This window comes from Eufriesea mexicana, unplaced genomic scaffold (assembly GCF_001483705.2).
Source record: "Eufriesea mexicana isolate 0111107269 unplaced genomic scaffold, ASM148370v2 scaffold415, whole genome shotgun sequence".
NCBI classification, from domain to species: domain Eukaryota; kingdom Metazoa; phylum Arthropoda; class Insecta; order Hymenoptera; family Apidae; genus Eufriesea; species Eufriesea mexicana.
This window is the reverse complement of record NW_016908639.1, coordinates 410939-430227: the sequence shown is the minus strand read 5'-3', so window position 1 is coordinate 430227 and position 19289 is coordinate 410939. Positions and strand designations below refer to the sequence as shown.

The 19289-nt window shown below is 34.7% G+C and overlaps 4 protein-coding genes across 10 annotated transcripts in view; 1 reads left to right on the top strand and 3 right to left on the bottom strand.

Annotated features, from left to right (window-relative positions):
• Positions 1 to 1052, bottom strand: part of dsd (attractin-like protein dsd) — a 29918-nt gene extending 28866 nt beyond the window's left edge. For all 3 annotated transcript variants that reach the window (XM_017897361.1, XM_017897362.1, XM_017897363.1), the window contains exon 1: positions 670 to 1052. In XM_017897361.1, coding sequence (XP_017752850.1) covers positions 670 to 974 — 305 coding nt within the window. In that variant the 5' untranslated portion in view covers positions 975 to 1052. The remainder of the gene's footprint in view (positions 1 to 669) is intronic.
• Positions 1053 to 1648: 596 nt separating this feature from the next.
• Nagk (N-acetylglucosamine kinase) lies at positions 1649 to 5869 on the top strand. Of its 5 annotated transcripts, none has more exons than XM_017897326.1 (8): positions 2118 to 2171; positions 2602 to 2743; positions 3114 to 3276; positions 4351 to 4435; positions 4533 to 4631; positions 4758 to 5010; positions 5156 to 5454; positions 5539 to 5869. In XM_017897326.1, exons 3-8 carry the CDS (start codon positions 3209 to 3211, stop codon positions 5854 to 5856), a joined length of 1122 nt encoding a protein of 373 aa, XP_017752815.1. In that variant the 5' UTR covers positions 2118 to 2171; positions 2602 to 2743; positions 3114 to 3208; the 3' UTR covers positions 5857 to 5869. The 5 variants fall into 5 exon arrangements, with proteins under 5 accessions (XP_017752813.1, XP_017752814.1, XP_017752815.1 ...); XM_017897327.1 differs by lacking the exon at positions 2118 to 2171 and adding an exon at positions 2365 to 2436; XM_017897324.1 differs by lacking the exons at positions 2118 to 2171; positions 2602 to 2743 and adding an exon at positions 1649 to 1818.
• Positions 5870 to 6433: 564 nt separating this feature from the next.
• On the bottom strand, positions 6434 to 11089 carry Hr96 (Nuclear hormone receptor HR96). The gene is made up of 5 exons (XM_017897301.1): positions 10318 to 11089; positions 8598 to 9961; positions 8303 to 8519; positions 7813 to 8232; positions 6434 to 7739 (listed from the first exon to the last, which is right to left on the bottom strand). Exons 1-5 carry the CDS (start codon positions 10453 to 10455, stop codon positions 7542 to 7544), a joined length of 2337 nt encoding a protein of 778 aa, XP_017752790.1. The 5' UTR covers positions 10456 to 11089; the 3' UTR covers positions 6434 to 7541.
• Positions 11090 to 12762: 1673 nt separating this feature from the next.
• The window catches only part of LOC108545607 (lymphocyte cytosolic protein 2), an 8029-nt gene continuing 1502 nt past the window's right edge, over positions 12763 to 19289 (bottom strand). The window contains exons 2-9 of the mRNA XM_017897309.1: positions 19076 to 19138; positions 18509 to 18567; positions 16486 to 17075; positions 16040 to 16386; positions 15827 to 15965; positions 13656 to 13829; positions 13381 to 13519; positions 12763 to 13176 (exon numbers count right to left, since the gene is read on the bottom strand). Coding sequence (XP_017752798.1) covers positions 13029 to 13176; positions 13381 to 13519; positions 13656 to 13829; positions 15827 to 15965; positions 16040 to 16386; positions 16486 to 17075; positions 18509 to 18567; positions 19076 to 19138 — 1659 coding nt within the window. The 3' untranslated portion in view covers positions 12763 to 13028. The remainder of the gene's footprint in view (positions 13177 to 13380; positions 13520 to 13655; positions 13830 to 15826; positions 15966 to 16039; positions 16387 to 16485; positions 17076 to 18508; positions 18568 to 19075; positions 19139 to 19289) is intronic.

Genomic DNA, 19289 nt, shown 5'->3' with positions numbered 1-19289 from the left:
AAAAATTATTATGTTAAGCGCGCGTGAAAAGCAAACCAGCCTTGACAGTGGCGAAAACTGTAGTTCCCTGTCAAGTTTAAAGCCGTCGCGATCGATCGACGCAAAATCTAATTCCCAACGAGTTAAGTTCGAAATGCAGTGAGCTTCAGTTAACCGGGCCAATTTCCGCGGTCACTGTCACCGTTAGATTCGCCAGTGTCCCGATTACTCCCTGGCTCTTCATTGTCAACCAGGGCCGCAGACAATGACCGAACCCCCCTGCCCCTTCTTGCGAAGGGCCATGAGACGCGCACACGGCACAATTAAATCCGAGGAAGCCGCGCGTACACACGTTCCATTCTCTCTCTTTCTCTCTATCTCTCTCTGTCTCATTTATTTACGTGACTTTTCGAGGAAGGGTTTGAAGAAAGACGATCAAAGTCTACGAGAGAATGAGTCGACCTAAAAAGCCGTCAATACCGTTGCACACACTCGAGAGAATATACAGTTATCCTGTTTGTGTCTCCAAGCATATCTCGGAACATATAATTTTGTACACACTTTCCCCATTGGTTTCTTCGATAGGCACGCAATTATAACAGTCCATATAATAGCCAGATTCGCATTGAGAAGAGCAGGCTCGAATGCTACAAAGCACAGAGATGTGCTCGCGCATTCTGTTTCACTCACCTGACTTTTCCGCCGCAGAATCGGCACGCCGAACCCTGCCAACCCTCGTGGCACACGCAGGTGCCATTGACACAGTCCCCGTTGATGCAACTGTCCGTGTCGCAGGTCGTATCCGTCGTCAGCGACAACGAGGAGGAGGAGGCAGCCGCGGTTACGTGCACCACCCAACAGATCAGCGCCGCCCACAGTATCGGCCACGGCACTGCAATTACACCGCACTGATCTCGTACCACCTCACGGCACTGCCCTTTCCGACGGTACTTCGATTTATATAGGAACAAAAACATCTGCACGACCTCTGCCATTTTGATAGGCTTCCATGTCAGAGACAATGGCCGACGGCGACGCACCGGACGAGATACATATGGGCACCTTCTCGCTCGCGTTTTGATGCAACTGGCTTACTCGCTGTGCGCTACCGAAGAGTGTGGTCGCCACCGCGCGGCTCTCACGGTTTCGCAACCACGAACTACGACATTTGCCGAAGTTTCAGCTAGATGGAATACTCTAGTGACATTTCTAGTATGGATAATTTTTGCGGATACCGTCAGAGAGCGCCTGAGACAAAAGCGCGATTGGTGCATTTTACCTAAAGAATTTAAACTTATTTTGAAATATAACTTTTAATTCAATTGTTAATATAGTCTGTAAATAGACTGTTGATTCGTAGAAAATAAATGATGTTATAGCAATTAATAAATTACTTTCATTTACCATATATTTTCTATTTTCCCTATACAGTATTACCGACTTAATGCGATCGAATTATCGACATAGTTTGTAAGATCGTGCACAGATGTCAGCACAATGTCGAATATCAACAAACTTTTTTAACTTTTATGTTTTTGTTCAATTAAAATCCCCCCTTTACTTTTGACTTTGTAATGTGAATATGGCACGTAACGTGGCAGTAATAGTGAAGATAACTTCGTTTACCTCGTTCAAAGCTATACTAAGCTTCAGTGTTTCTCGAGTCACTGACAGTCATAGCACCTCTAGTTGGTGGATAGATTATTAAGCAATAGCTTTAAAATTTTTACTCTTAGATTTAGATTTGCAGAAACTACAAATCTTAACCCATGTATATAACAACATAATAATCGTACTTGAACATTTGTTGAATAGTGCAGTAAATTGAACGCGTTTAGTGTTAGTATGTATATACAAGTACCTACATTTATATTTCTGAAGTTCTTGAAACAGCTAAAATTTCAAGGCATCCAAATCATCGATCAAGCTGAAATGTTGGGAGAAGGGAGAAGTGGAGCAAATCTTAAATACCAAATTTCATTATCGCCTTTTTAAAAGTTTCCAAGATATTAATTAAAACAATGCATTGAATTTTGTCTATACGTACACGCTTGTGACGACGTATGCGTAAACTGCGTAATCCCGCGGTAGTGGTGTGTAAAGCTATTTGAGCACAAAGTTATCCGTTATCGCAGGAAGTGACTAATAATGCGAAAGTCAGGACTGATTTTCGCCGATATCATTGAAATCTGGTAAATTTATGAATTTATATTTACAATAATTATGTTCAAAAATTTAATCGTAGATGGCCACTCAATTCCAAGGAAGGAGAATATAAAATTTGAAAAAGCCGGTTACGTCACAATAGTAGCGTTGTGATCGCCGCCACTGATTCATAGTATTTTGTCTAGAGTTCAAATCTCGCCACATCTTTTCTCATGATTTTTTTCTTTTTATTTTATTAAGCATTGCCGAACTCAATATTTTATAGCAATCGATTTAGAAGTTTAATAATCGGTCAGTTCCTTTAACAAATAATAACATGCAACGAGTAACTAAAGAGTAATAACCTCTATTTTCCCGCTTACCTTTCTCTTTCCATTAACTTTGCCTCTTGCGCCGGCAATTATTAATCTGTTGAACTAGTTCACTCCTTATACATGTCTTTTCCTTCGTTTTCAGAAACAGTACGAGAACAAAGGCTGCGTATTTACACAAACAGTAGTCACGTAGCAGCCATAGGCGTCGCATGTATATGCAAAATTCAATACACTGTTTTAATTAATATCTTGGAAACTATTAACGCAGCCAGCATTGAAATTTGGTATTTATGATTTACTTTGTCCCTCCCGTCCTCAAATTGAATTTTGATCATAGATACAAATTAATATTTAATTATACGTAATACCTACATTTATATTTCAAACCCAATATTTTCCTCACACGTATACTCACGAATTTTAACGTTTCAAATTTTTATACAATTACAATATTTTGTAAAAAATATTTCTCACGTGTACTAATAATCGAAACGCTGTTATTTCCTGCCATATTATTTCAATCTAATTTTTCCAATTCGTTTGTTAGATGTAAATGTCCAACTAAATCCCTTCCATGAATTCCTGAATCCCTTTATCGTCAAACGGACTCTTCAGAAAGAGAAATTTGATATCAACTCGTTTAAACAATGGCAGGGAAGAGAAAGGGGAAGAGGAAGGCGAAGAAGAAGCCCATCGATGAACTTCAGCTTCGTAGAGAATTAAGAAAACAAAGACGAAGAACAGACTTAATGGACACAGAAATGACTCAAGAGTTACCAGAACATCCTGAAGAAATCAGGATCGGAGGTATCGAGGGGTAAGTGGTTACAAGTATATTACTATTTTACTATCTCTCTCGCGATTTTTGCAATGTTTACTTGAATACATGAACTTTAACAAATTTCTAGCACGATTAAAAATTAAACAGTAGCATTGTAAAATTCCAGTTGCAACTATTAAGTTCATTCCTTGTTAACGTATTTCGATAAGATCCAATCAAAATCTATTCATCATCCTTGTTTTTGAAAATCGAATTTCAGAACTAGTATAGGAAAATTTATCCAATCACTGAATATTTACAAGTATATTAAAATGTTAATTTTCAAAAACAATGACTTAAATAAATCATTGCGCGAGATGGTCACCCAAAAATCCATTTTCAAATTTAAATTGCTAGTCCTTCCACAAGGAGAAATAATTGTACATGCTATGGATACGTACATCTGTTACTGCTACTAAATTATTTATGTATTGTATCAGTCTATAAACATCATAAATATGTTTAATCATGCGTTACTCAAAGGTAGAACTAAGACTGAAGGTCATCATCTTCGACATTTCATTTCATTCAAATAAAGTAATTTCACATGTTGATACTTTCGTTAATTAAATTTGAATTTCTTGGTTGGAGGTCATTTCAAGGTCATAGCATGCTAGGTCATTGAATTCGCGCTGACTTTATCATGCTATAATAAAAAATGACCTCAAAAGAATTTTTTTCCTATCACTATGTACATTTCAAACGGCGAAACTTTGTTCTCGAAACTTTTTTAATACAACGTTAATGGCGGAAATATTTAGGAAATATTAGAAGTGTTACCTTATCGGCGCTTATCAAGCTAAGTGAACATGAAAGTCAAGTACTTTTATTTCGAAATAAGATTCTAATAATAAAAATTAATTGATTTTCTTGTTTAGTTGGGACCAAACTTATACTATTTAACTTTTTGGACACCCTTCATATGTAAAGAGGCATATTTCTTTTTATATCTCTTCGAGAATTCAACAAATTTGCTACTATCGTTAGAAATAGTGGAACGATCGGAAATGTATCAGAAACTCGAGGAATTGTCAAGTAGAAAATTAACACGATATTTTTAATCATTTTCAGTGGCGCGACGCATTCCACGTTTATCATCATGGATGGAAAAGGAAAGGTATTAACGCAAGTGAATGGACCGAGCACCAATCACTGGGTAATTAATAACCAAACACTTTAAGAATTAGCCCCTTCTCTTTCGCATTTGCAATTTTTCATTTTCTGATAAATAATATGTTTATTTTTCTACTTAGTTGTTGGGAATGGATGAAACAGCTGCCAGAATCAACGCGATGGTGAATAAGGGGAAACAGGCTATAAAAATGTCTGAATTAGTTCCTTTAGATTGCTTGGTAAATATCGAATTACTATCACAATTCTAGTGAACCATATCTATAACTAATCTCTGACGGTCATCGTTATCGATGGTGTATTACATGAATTATTTAATTTCAAAAATGTATTGGTTAAATAATTAGTGTCTCAGCCTGAGTGGATGCGAAGAAGAAAAAACTAATCAGCAGTTAGTGGAAACAATACAACAAAAATACCCAAACATTGCTAAAGTTTGTGATATCCAGTCAGATACCATGGGTAGTCTCAGGACTGCTTTACCAAATGGAGGAATAGTTTTAATTGCTGGCACCGGGAATAATGCTTTGTTGGTCAATTCGGATGGGAAGACTATAACGTGCGGTGGGTGGGGACACTTCATGGGGGACGAAGGCAGTGGTAAGTGGTGGGGATTACTTATGGCACGATATATCGAAGCAGGAAATGACTTTGAATCACCGACATATTTAGTCAAAACTATAATGTAGAAGATATGTTGTTTTTGCCAGTTCTGCATAATTGTTACACAAACATATATTTTCAGCCTTTTGGATAGCTCATAGAGCTTGTAAGTATGTACTTGACGATATCGATGATTTCATACAGGCGCCTAAACCTGTAAATTATGTATGGGCAGCTATGAGACATTATTTTAACGTAACAAATACAAATGAGTTATTGCCGCATTTTTATAAAGACTTTAACAAAATCACTTTTGCTAAATTTACCATGGAAATTGTGACGGGCTGTGAAAAGAAGGATCCACTTTGTTTGCATATTCTCGCGGAAAATGCCAGACATCTTGCGAAACGTATTATAGTCCTCTCAAAGAAGACTCATAACGTGAGTAACTTGTCCAGATTAATAAATTGAACTAAAAATTGGAACACTGTACTTGAATAATTTACAAGATACAAGATCTTTTAGGACATTAAATTAGTTCACGGTGGATTGAAGATTGTCTGTATCGGATCAGTTTGGAAATCATGGGATTTTATGAAGGATGCTTTCCTGGATAAAATTCACGAATCTCGAACTTTGGATGAATTAACTTTGATTCGTTTAATAACATCATCTGCAATAGGTGCCTGTTATTTAGCCGCCGAAAAGATCAACTGGCTATTCACAAAACCTTATGAAAATAACATCGAAATATTCCATCACTATGTACGTAATAATTATGTAAAACCGGAAGCAACGAAAGATATAACGGAACATGAAAAATATGTTCTTTGTCGTAACTAGAAATTAATATAAAACCAAATAAAAATATAAATAACAATAATGATTATATTTTATTCAATACCAACAAATATACAGAAATTGGAAAGAATAAACCTCTTGTTTATTATATAACAATTGACAATCTCTTTCATTTAATTCGTCGTTAAAGATTTTATCACCATTTTTTGGCATATTGAAAATTAAATATTGATCATCCAATCTCTTTTTCTTCCTAAATTCTAAAGTGATAACAAAAAAATGATACTGAAAACAATTTGGGATTGCTTAGTCTGCAGTTTTCTGTTCATACTTAAAACACTGGGATACATGTTTATTATAATTGTCAGTTTGACATTTTTTATTACCTCTTCCTGCCTATTAATAGTCATAGTACTACAAATACTTGGTTATAGTTTTCCATCTAATTATGATGACTGATTTAAAAAAAGGTACTTATCTTTAAATTATTTATTATTTATAAAACAAACTAAATCAATAATGTAATAGTAAAAGGAATTAAATAATATATTTAAAGTCAAATATAACAAGTATCTGAAAAATATATTTTGACTCGATATCATAATTTATTGTGTACACATTAATATTCGTAACGTGAAAGCGCATTACGCAGGTCATATCTTGCATTCACTTGCTTGGATCGACTTTCACGTATTTTCGCACCAAGCACTGAATTCATGTTTATCATTATGTAATTTTTAATTTATCTTGAAATAAACAAATATTTTTTTTCTTTTACACCTATCAACTTGTTAAACATGAACATAGAACTTGGTATTAGTATAACAAATATTTTTTTCTAGATTTAACATTTTAAGGTACGTTTGTCAAAATATACATAACGTTTTCAACAATCTTTATTATACTAATGTGCTACGTGTACGCATTTATTCTCGACAATATGATGCGACATGTCGAAATACTTTTACATTCTAAAGTATAATCTGCTTCTCATGAAGTTCAACATATCAACGGTCAATGTTGATATCTATATTTTACAAGCAAAGACTTTTTAATTACAATCTTCTTTTATATTCCAACAGGAATTAACTATAATAATGCCTCGTTAATATCAACTATAAGAGACTTTATTAATATAGATTTCTCTCTCATTTCTGTTCAATTCGAAATAGCTTGATGGAATGCGTCTTTAAACTCGTTTTAAATCCGAAAGATTTTACCAATGCATTGTATATTTGGTTTTATTTAAATTACAAGAACTTAATTTTCTTGTCTACTCGTATTCGCTGTGTTTATCTTACTGGCCTATGCTGAATACGGAAATTCTAAAATTTACAATTTTTCAAGTATTGGTTACTATCAAGTTCATAAAGCAAAGTGTTTTGATGTTAAGAGGCATTATGGTATATATAACGTTATTCTGATATGAATGAACTTTTGACGACAGTATCATTCATATTAATATTACATTTTATGTACATTAACATGTATGCATGTTTGTATCTATGTGTGTGTCTGTATTCCCAATCACAACAAATTCTGATTTCGTATAATTTATAATGTTTCGTTCCACGATATCCGAGATATTATTGCTATTTACCATTTATACGAACATGTGACTATTAATACAAATCCATAACGATATTATTTTACTTTTATTACCCAAAGAAATACTAATTGAAAATGTTTTACACTTACTTTCTATTCGTTATGTTGAACGCGTCCAATCAATGTTTTAAATCAAATATCTCTATAAGAAGAGGTTCTACCCTCGATGGATTTAAATTAAGATATACCCCAACAACTTCGTTATTTAACCTATGAAGGTCTGAAATCTTCTGAATTAATTTTAGAAACATAGATTTAGCCTCACACCCAGGATACACACTTTCCAAGTAGCGTCTGAGCAAGTAATAATAAGAATTCTATAAAAGAAATATATTACCGAAATTTATTTGATTCATGAACATTGTACACAAAAAATTATGTTATACTTACCTGCTCCAATTTGATTACATCATTATGCACCACTCTTGGCCTATCAGGTGTAAATAAAGCAATTGCACTTAAAATTAAGATAATATTCTCGTCTCTCCATCTCGGATCGAAACTTCTGATAAATCTTGAGTGTTCTGCATAAAGATTTCCTTTTGCTTCTTTCAGTACATCCACTTTTATATTGGACATACTTTCTTGGCTATGTGGTATCCACCACATATCTTTCTCAATATCGTAATTAAGTGCCGATCTTAGAATCATCATTTCTGTACAGCCTCCTTTTAAAAGAGCTATTTGATCCTCCTGACACATATTCTTGAAGGCATTTATCTTTTTCGCCATCTTTATTAGGCGTCTAATGGCAATGGCAGTAAGATTTACAACATCTAATAATGCCGGATCAGATCGACCGAAATTATTCTGGAACCAAATATACGTTTTAATGAATGCCAACATATAAGATTATTTTTTAAGCTACTGTTAATGCTACCTTAAATTTACAGTCCTCTCCTATTAAATTTGTTATATCCTCGTCTAAAGGAGCTAATAACGCTTTGTTAGCTACTATTAATTCATTTAACTTTGCTCTTTCAGCATCATTCAATACCCTTCTAGTCTCCATACCACCAAGCGCAGAATATGCTGAAAACTCTAATTTAATTGCTTCACAAAGAATAGATTCAATGGAATTCGCGGCAATTGGTACTCTGAAACGTAATCAATAGACGGTATATTATGCAATGTTAATTTTTTACACATTAAACAAACGTCAATTTCAACGGTACCTTTGTACATCTTGAAGTACATCCCTTGTGACGTCCGATATATTTCTGTTCCAATCACCACCGGTATTAGATTCGTCACGTTGCTTTATACATTCCTCTTGACTTGAATTCGTAATTAAATCGGTTAAGATTGGATTTTCAACTTGTTTCTCTTTTACTTTCGCTGTTGACTTCAATAAATGACTGGAATTATTGTGATTAGATTTTACATCATCTTTGAAATGAGTATTCATTTCTTTCTCAGATAACGTCTCTTTATCTGAGACGATTCCGTTTTTCTTAAAAAATTGAGAAATCTGGGGATCTGCCTCTAATTTACTAATAACAGCAGGATCTGTCATAATTTTTAGAAGTAATTCTTCATTTTGAAATATTTTCGTAATAAAATTCGAATTATTAACAAGTTTTGTAATTAAAGTGGAGTCTTGTGGGACCTTATTACTAACTAAATTATCTTCTTTCATATACATTTCTTTATTTTGTTTTTGGCTAGTTACTGCTTCTTCTGAACCAATTTGTATACTCAAATGCATTCCTGGGTTCATATCTATATTGGTTTTCCTATAATGTGATGTGTGATCAATATAGTGGGAGTTTTGCATAGAGCTACAATCAAATTTACTATAACAAGATGCACTGTCAAATTCAGGAGAATATTTCATAGATTCATGGTTGGTAGAGGCAAACTCAGAATTTAAGTCTAATATATTTTGATCAAATTTTCTTGAGTTTATTACTGACTTTTTATCCTTTTCCAAATTATGAGAAGGTTTAACTTTATCAAACCTCTGCTGATTTTGTGAAGTAGAATTTGAATCCATTCTTATTCTTTCTGTATCACCTTCACTCTCTTCGTGAGAAGAAGAAGAATGAGCATAACTTTCAAAATTGGAATTTGAATTATGAGAAGATTCTTTCATCATATCTAGTGTCTTTGACCCTCTTATAGTTCCATTTTCTGGTGGACTAGAAGGACTAGGGACACTGGCTGCTGTCACAGGGCTCAAGCTCTCTGTTACACTTTGCCTATTAGCATCTAAGTCTGTATACTTCCTATCAGATTCCCAAAAATATGTGTCTGATGCAGTTGTTACGACTGAATTAACTGACATAGAAGTGTCATCAAAGTTACAATCATCTAAGCAACCCTTCTTAATCTTTGATGATTTTGCACCCTCTAAGGATGGTCTTTTTTTTGCACGATTCTGTTGTATTTTTTGTCTTTTTAGTACCTTATCCTCTTCAGACATAATATATTCTTTCCTCATGCCTATGCTGAAGCATTTGTCTAAACGACATTTTTGACAGAAACGTCTGGTGATAGGAGTTATATTACAATTCTCAGTAAATGGACACCGAAAATCCTGCAAAAATGTAAAAATAGTTTTAAATGAATAAATTAAAGAAAATTATCTTTTATTAGACAACAAACAATTTAAAAATACTTTAATATAAATTTTAATTCCTTTTTCCCTTGTCCTATTATTGTACTGTCACTATTTAACTGAAATCAAATTTAGTGTTTACATTTACATCACCTTATTGTATTATATTTAACTTAAATTTAAAAAATTGGCAAAACAATCAGATAATAATTTATCATATGTTTAGATGCATTTATGCGATATACATAAATTATCGGTAAAAACAACAATTCCAAATTAAAACAATAGGTCTACAAAAATCAAATATAAATATGCAAAAAATCCAAACTACTTACCTTATTTTTCAAAGCATTCCGACGGAAGAAAGCTTTGCAGCTTTCGCACGACACTGCGTTGAAATTATAACCGAGCGCGCGATCGCCACATACACCACAAAGCTTATTCGCATCTCTCGTTGGCTGTTCATCTTCCATTGCTCTTTGAGACGGTTTCTCGAGTGATTAACACTGTATCTAACGCACCATTATTCCCGCTCGGAATTACGCTTCTGCAACAACTGACTCATGTCAGCGTTGTTTTCATCGCACTGTTCGCGAAACTGATGAAATGAAATGCAACGATATTGCCGCGAATTTCACGAAACAAGTACCATTTTTAGTCCAACGCCCCGGATCTGCGAGGTACCGCTTGAAAAGCTTTAAGTGACAAGTTAAATGGACCACTCAATTGACATTCAGTTACAAGCAGTTAACGGGGTGGTGCGCACAAACCTGTCGTATGTTTCACTACTACATCCTCCCACTACATTGCTCATTGCCTGATAGTGACATGACGTCACTAAAGTAACCAGATCTGATCCATCTAGGGAGTTTTTGATACACTAATTTTACCAATGAAGAGAAATTCGTTAATACAAATTCCCGCGTAAAACGCACCAAACGAATTGTGTTTTTCTTTGATCTTTGATAACTTACACCGGTTCATCACTGTTTTAACAACACAGAGTTAGATTTTGAAGATTTTTTACGTCAAAGATTTTGCAAAGCGTACGTATTGCTAAACAGTAACTTGTATTCTGCTTTACATTAGAAAATTATCACTGCGATATGTACTGATAACGCGCTAAATTTTTTGCGATAGACATTAATTCTCACGCCAATAATCAGATTACATAATTAAGGGACAAATATTTAACGGATATCACATATGCACAAACAACAAAATCAAAACTCTGTGTTAAGCACCATCTTATCGTGATAAATGCATTAATTGTCTATCTTTATGTTCTTCTTAATTGTGTTGCAATCTTTGAGTAGTTGGTTCAAAGTTCACATGTACACGGGCTCACCACATGAAAACAACTGAAGTCAATTTGAAAATATAAATATATATATATACAGTAAAGTTCAAAATATACTACAGTGTATTAATTTATCCAAATAATTACAACACAAATTCACGTAATAGAAGATCATATGCATCCATGTGCAATACACAACTGCTCGTAGTTCTAAAAAGCTAAAAATTCAAGTGTTTACTCAGTTGGCGTTATCGTTATCAATCGTCGAACATGATTCGAGATAACTATGGCCGGATAAATTGCCGGCTTAACAATTCCAATTCATTAATTTCAATCGTGTGTGTATTGATAAATGGAGAATAGTATAGATTGCATACAACGGCTAATTGGATCTGTGCATGCATGGTTACTCGTTAATTTTTACGTCATATAAAAACACATATCAGATAAAAGCTTTAATAAAAACTTAAAGCGAGTTAAAACAAATTTCGCTACAAAGTGTTTTTGCTTTTTTCAAAATTAACTCTTTTTATTTTCACAATAACATGGCAAAATTTAAATGAATAGATAATAATGTACGGGTTGATTTGTATTAATCTGCACACTGATATATATCGAGAAGTACATGAAAATTAAAAAATTAAATATAAGAAAAAGAGAATGTTTCAAGGTCATTTATATTCTTTTAAATATGGCACTTAACAGTCTAGTAAGTAATTGGTATCAATTAAGTCTAATTAAGTTTCATTATCATACTAAAATTGAATATTGTAAAATATCATTGAACTTGACCTTAATACTCTGGCCTTTGATCTTTGTCCTTGATATTGTAACATAGTCCTTGACCTTTATAGTTTTATATATATGACAATTAAAAAAAAAACTTTGAAGTGACTTTGAAATTTTTACCCATTGATCTTATATTTTGATTTTAATATTTTTTTTTTCTCTTGAAATTCAGAAATTCAATATACTTCTTGTAATATATATATACACTTGTTAATTCCATTGAATTAGCTTGTATACAGTGCTGCAAATCGCATTATTCTTAACATAACTCTTATTTACATAATCAGTATTTGTAACAAAAATTTGTTTATGTAATCAGCAATGATGAAAAGGGTAGTTACCTTGATGAATCTAATTAGATCTAACTCCTTATGCTAAAATTATAATAAATCAAACAAAATGCGACTTTCCTGGCAGTATTTCAATACTCCATTTTCGGAAAAAATGTGTTATATACAAATCCATAAAATATATTATTATAGAGATTTTACAATTTCAATATTTCGAATTACCTTACGAAAGAAATTTATAAATGTGTATACACAAACGCAAATTATATATTGATATGCACAAAGCGATTACTCTTTTCATTACAAAAATAATATCTAGCATACATCGACATTTCTTAAATACGAATTCGAGAATCCAACCTTAGAAAATATACCACTTGTAAACGTTCGTATTAAAAATATACGTGCGTAATTCTTCTCGTCAGGCATCCGTTCTCTTTCTTTCTTCCTTTTAAATACTAAATATTTTTTCATGCGAGTACTTAATTCATATAAATACATTCGAACCTTATAAAAAATATACAAAGTAGTTTTGGACTTGTTACGAGTACAAAAAGGCACTTGAATAAACACATGCAAACTATTGTCTGAGCTTAAGTTCCTTTTAAAGCTCTCATTTAGGCAGTGTTTGCATTGTACAAGCTGGTTTGTGACAACTTCTAAAGATTTATTTGGATGGAGTATCAGTTAACTTAGTGCTTCCCATTTCCACGCCACAACTTTGAAGCACCAATTCCTCTCTCATGTAAAACATCACGATTTCCTCGACACTTGAGAACGATTCCTCGTTCACTTTTGCTGAGCCTAATGCATACCTATTAGAAAAATATATAATTCTCAACTTTGCTCTATTTCCTATCAATTTCTTGTTAGTACTGTACTAAATTTTTTTCCTCGCACAAAATACTGTTAGTAGAGTCTTTAAAATTTTCTTTTAACCATTTATTTCTGTAGAATATGTCCAGTACATAAGACAGATGTATACGGACTAAGGATGTCAGTGTGCAAAGGTTTCTTACCTGTTGTCAGGCCTCTTCCTGACTGGGACATTATACACTCTATCCTTGTACCAGAGTACCAGAGCCAAAGGATTGTTTACGTATGTCGTGGACGGTCTCAGGAGGAAATATCCGTCTTGAGGATTACCGTAAGTACTTCCTACAAGTACCAAATCGATTCAGAATGAATATATAATCAAATAAGAGAGCGTAGGTACAATCTATGAATTTTCTCATCTTCATAAAACACTAATGACTATGTCTGTTCTTACTCTAAGCTTATTACGAAAACTCACGTTCTTCGATAAGAGCTGTTGCTTGCTCTCTGGTAACATTGTGGAACCAAGGCTTGTCAACGTAGGATTGTCTTTCAGGCGGAGGTGGCAATGGTCTCGTGGCTCTTTCCGACGGTAGAGAAGTATTACTATTAGAATGAGGCAATGTAGCTGATTTCTTCTCAGGAGATCTCTCTGGAAATAATACAAAATTTATTAATTATTCGTAATCTGTTAAATACTCATCAAAAGTTAAATACGCAAGTAATGTTAAATACTCATGAAAAGTTCGATTTTATAGATTAATGAAGTGTACTTTGAAAGTGCATAAATTTGATACAGTTTGAGAGCAATGTTTCACTAACTTGCTAAGTTCAGACGGGCTTGAGTGAGGGCTGCTTGAGTCAAACATTCTGAAAGACTCGCCTGACGACGAATTGCAGTGTTCAAAGACACGTTTCTTTTTGGATCTCCAATTATGGTCGCCATTTTCACAAGACTTTCAGCTTTCACTCAGAGGTGACAAACTACTTGCAATCTTTCATGCGTTTATCAGAAGAATATGCACCAATATGTCATCATCGAGTCTTCTTGTATTCATGATTTAACGATTTCAACGAATTCTTTGTCCCGAAAACGAAATTTCCGCGTTTACTTTATACGGGTAACTGCGTTTGACCTGGGATAACGGATACAAGAATAGAACAGAAATAAACACTATTTCCGTCCTCAGTTTCACTCGCGGATTACTTTGAACACCGCAAACAGAATCAGAAGCAACGATCAGTTTCAAGGATTACAGGTTTCTCAATTTATGTACGTCCCACGTTAAAAATTAAACAGCAACGATATTCCAGAGTTTCATTAGCTAAGATTTAGAAACTGTAGAATCAAATACAGAATTCTATAGAACTCGTAACAAACACCAATCGATAGATTTGACGTTTTAGTCCGACCAAAATTTGAATCTTTTATTATGAGTCAAAGATTAATGGTTGAATGAATTGTTTATTAATCTAATTATTCGGAAGGAAATTATTTAAAAAAGTTCTCGCTGTATTATCGAATAAAGAAACTTCATGATAGAAGAACTACAAACGACCCGAACTCTACGAAATCACTGCATAAACTGGCATTTAACTAGAGGATCCACTGACTAAACTACAGAGTTTGGCCATCCGTTGGTCTCTCAGTATGGGGCATGCCGTCTCCCCAAAGTTTAAAAATATATCAACTGATCCATGCGTAGTATTTCGAGATTGTTTTAAGTCTCGGGACATTTCCAATTTAGGAAAAAAAGTATGTTAAGCGTTTATTGAAAAATTGATGATCCTACGAGTCAAGTTTGAACCGTGTACATAGTTATGAAAGAATGTACAAACGGTATGCTATACAAAGAATTCGCTTCGTAAGAGGTTCTTGTACCTGGTGGCTCAGGTGGTTGCGAGTAACAACACCGTGAAAGTCCCCGTTTGATCCTCACTATCATATCGGAAACCTCATCTGCCAGACGAGCGCCCAAACCTCCCAAGAGCTGTTTGCTCAGTCTCAGATAAAAGCAGGAACACATTCCATCCCACTGTTTCTTCTTCCGTTTCCGGCGATAAGATATAAATATATAATTTGTGTTTCAGCTTTTAGAAAATTGCGTTTTTCTCCAAGTATTACTTTCCTGTTCAATCGATGATTTCGAAACACTGCACTCGCCTCTATTACTCATATTATGCATTATAGGTTACGTGCCTTTTTATTTATTTTACTAATAGATCATTAGCGCTATTGAATCGAATTTTTGACTAAATATCAGTATTCGAATGTCTAGGTCAGAATGACTCGAGATAAGGAGAACGGTTGTTCGTTCATGACTGACTGCAAATGCAATGTGCATCAGGTTGCAAGGGCATCAGTGGCCGACCATTTGCTACACACATGCTTATGAGAAGTTGGGACACTGAGAACTTTTTACTCTTCCAATTTAATGCAGCCTGCACTTTTTATCTCATGGCTCGTAACACGTTGTATCTTCTATCTTCAATGTCCTCCGACTAATTTCTTTCTTTATTTTGGCATTTACGCTGACGTAAGAGAGACAGTCTTATCATGGGAACTACGTTGCTCTGTATTTACTATCATCATTACGTACATGTACAGGATGATTAAAAAATAATATTACGAGTAAAAATTATACAAACCTTTCAGCTTCTCTGAGTCGGCTCGGTTCAGAATTGGAGAGGGAGTAGTCGATGCTGGGGGAGGCTTTGCTGGCAGTGGCGGTGGTGCTTTTATATTCGTTTGCTTCTGAATGGGATTTAAATAGTACCCATTATCTGGCTGAAAGAGTAACACTCGTTCAACTTTTCATTGAATTAATTATTACAAAGTAGAGAAAGTGTTTATAAACTTACTATTTCAGTAATTGATTCATAAATCTCATAATGTTCTTCTTCTTCTTCGTAGCTTGTAACACTAGGTGGTTGATAAACACTTTCTACGGAACTCTGATGGCCACTAGTCAATGATTGTTTACTATCCACCCTTAACATGTTCCTTTTTTGATTTTGTTCAATTATTTGTTCATCAAATGCTTCATACTCGTCTTCACTTTCTTCTGTCTTTGTGGGCAAATTGGCAACTAAATCGAGACTTCTGAGTGTTATCGGAGGTTTTGTTTGATCCTTATTCAACTTCTCGATAATCACTGTTTGATCTTTATTCTTTTTGGGTTGCGGTGGAGGAGGTACCGTCATTCTTTCTAAAATCATTAAATGAAAAAATAATGTTCAGAAATCATCATATTAATATAATCTTATTGGTATTAAGGGATAATTAATTAAATTATCGGTTTACTAACTTTGTGTTTGATTAGAATTGTTTGGTCTGGTTTTCGATGTATTATGAAGAAACGACTTTCGCGGCTGAGTTAAAGCCAAAACATCGACATTTCTCATTTCCAACGATTTAGGCTTCGGTACCGCCATTGGTTTCTTGTTATTTCTCAATTTTAGTTGCTCCTTAAGTTGCTCCTTAAGTTGCTCGGCCAAAGACTTTTCCCCTTGGCCATGCAATCTGGACGTATTCTTGGATAGCACAGTTTCTGATTCCTGATAATTCTCGTACATGCTCTCTTCATTCTGAATGGGCCCACAATTGGCGTATGTCCCTTCTTCTTCTTGCCTGGGAACTTCCTTTGTTCGTACATCTTCTTCTTTAATATCTGTCTTCTTTTCTGATGCTTTGCGGTCGCTTCTAGATCCATAATTCGATTGATAGACCTTCTGGGTCCTCGATAGAGTATTTTCCTCAGTCGTTTCATCCTCAAAGTCAGTCCCCCAGGAACCGGTGTCGCTCAGGTGGTCTTCGGATAATTGAAGTTTAAGAATCTTTTCTTCTACGAATTTCTCCGGCGTTTTCTTCACTTCCTCCACAAATGTCCAAAGACTCCTAAAAAAAGGTGATAGACGTTTTGAAAATTTATCACTGGTAAGTCAATCGTATACAATAACTTTGTGATCATATAAGTAAATTGTCCGTGAAAAAATAAATGTGTGGTGACAAGAAAAATTTTAGTTAATATTAGTTAATATTATTTGATAAAAATAGTCGATGAATTAGTATGTTTAAGACAAGCCAGAAATATGTATTCGTTTAAAAGCTCTATTATATATTCCATATATTGCAGTATCTCTTTTATTCTTAGCATCTACTCTATGTACTCATATTTTCTAGAGACATTATCTCCTAATTGCTATAAGCAGCATGCTAATGTCACCATGTTAACAGTCGCGTTGTTGTCAAGTGGAATTTCCTTAATAAAAGAAGATAATAAATTTTGCGGCGTCAGTGGCGATATTGAATGATCGAGGGCGTCCCACACGATAGAATTACGCACTTATGGCACCAACTTGTATAACCGGAGCCATTCTGTCTTAGCGTGGCCTTCGGAAACGCTAGCTACGGCATATTTGGATTTTGTCCGTCGAGCCATTGAACTTCCCTCTCGGTATGCATACTGCGTTCCGCGACGCTTTCTATAGCATCATCGCTCGCCAAATTTTTCACCGACCTCAGCCACCGCGACGCTTAGAATGGCGGAGTAGAATAGCTGTTGTAATATCAACAGAATTCAAACAATTCGACGTCTTTATATGCTTGTACAGTTTCAAACGTTGACTCCCCTGTTGCTTGTGTGCGAACTTTGACTATAGAACGGAAATAGAGCACACGTTTCAACAATTGGACCATCAATAGATTAAAAAATTTATCAAAACGCTCGTTTCTCTTTGACCATGAAATACGTTCATAGAACAATGTTAATTTGCCGATATATCAGCAGGTACCGATTGCCATTCACTTGCAAAAAGTAAAATCGCAAGATTTGTCGAATAACACTTTCTGAATGGCGTGTATGAAGAAATACTTTGCTTGATACTTCGTAGATACAGATAGATATATAATTTTCATAATAAGAACTTATTTTAAGTACTTGAAGTTCGATACAGCATTAATTTTATTGCTAAGTATTAAAAGATATAAGAAGCACAAGGTCGTTCATCCGTTTTCAATGATCTCAAGGTGTAGCATGCAGTCACGTAAGCTAGCATTCCAGATTTAATCGAACGATAAAGTCGTCCAAACGGTCCTCTAATTATCCCGAACAGCGTGCTTTCAGAAATCGTGAAACACGCTTGGATGCGTATTGGTAATTGGTCAGCCGTTCACAATCCGAAGGCGTGTCTCAGGGAGATGCTTCGTAGAGAAGAACCGTTAGACCGTGACACAAGCTTCGGGATTTTACTTGGTCATGAGAACAGGTCCACACTGTTCCACCTTGTTCCACGGAGAAATGAGGCACGTCTGATATTTCGTTCTCTTACCATATCAGTGGACGTGTGAGGTCACTCTTCCACAGCGCCAGCTTCCCTTCCGTCAAGTGCTGGAATAATTACAATTAATTAAGAAGAGTATAAGAGAGCACGCGCCGGTTGGATTCGGAATAATAGCACGAGTTATGAATGAAACCGTTCGTTGCATTGTCCTCGCGTTTTCTCTTTATTCAGTCATTTGGAAACTTGTTTCCCTCCACATCGTATAATTTAACAAAGATAATACATGAACCTTTCTTCTATTCAATGACATTCGTACCGTGAAAGTAATAAAATATGGTTATTCCAGTTTAGCAATTGCCTCGATGGAAAAAGTTCTGAAAATTTTCTTAGCTTATATTTTTATAGAATACAATTATTTTTATCGAGTAATTATCCTCGATTTAAATTCATACTAGATGAAGTCATTACTCTCACAAATGTTCCACCGCCAATCTATACAATAGGTAGTTATCGGTATACCATGTAATGTCAATATACCGATAGATGGCGTAGACGTTGATCAACGACGTGCAAATAAAAAGGAACAAGAGACCATGTACTGAACGATTTACTCACCAGCAGCTCATCACCATCGATCTGTCGTTTTGTGATAGCTTTGCAGCATTCTTCCAGGCCATTCTGCAAAAACGAGGATAACTCGTCCAATCAAATAGGATGTGAGTCACTGATAATACGAACTTATGTATCTCATGCAGACATTTACGCTGTTATGACAACAGATCTAACAGGATAGATACATACAAAATGTTCTTTTTTTTTTTTTTTTTTT

What these genes read in the sequence shown, in the direction of transcription:
- Nagk (XM_017897323.1), top strand. Translation starts at nt 3,107, where the DNA reads ATGGCAGGGAAGAGAAAGGGGAAGAGGAAGGCGAAGAAGAAGCCCATC. An exon ending in AGGATCGGAGGTATCGAGGG is followed by an intron (nt 3,277 to 4,350) that starts GTAAGTGGTTAC and finishes AATCATTTTCAG; the next exon opens with TGGCGCGACGCATTCCACGT. An exon ending in GACCGAGCACCAATCACTGG is followed by an intron (nt 4,436 to 4,532) that starts GTAATTAATAAC and finishes TTTTCTACTTAG; the next exon opens with TTGTTGGGAATGGATGAAAC.
- Hr96 (XM_017897301.1), bottom strand. Translation starts at nt 10,455, where the DNA reads ATGGAAGATGAACAGCCAACGAGAGATGCGAATAAGCTTTGTGGTGTA. An exon ending in GGAATGCTTTGAAAAATAAG is followed by an intron (nt 9,962 to 10,317) that starts GTAAGTAGTTTG and finishes ACATTTTTGCAG; the next exon opens with GATTTTCGGTGTCCATTTAC. An exon ending in GAGAGGACTGTAAATTTAAG is followed by an intron (nt 8,233 to 8,302) that starts GTAGCATTAACA and finishes ATTTGGTTCCAG; the next exon opens with AATAATTTCGGTCGATCTGA.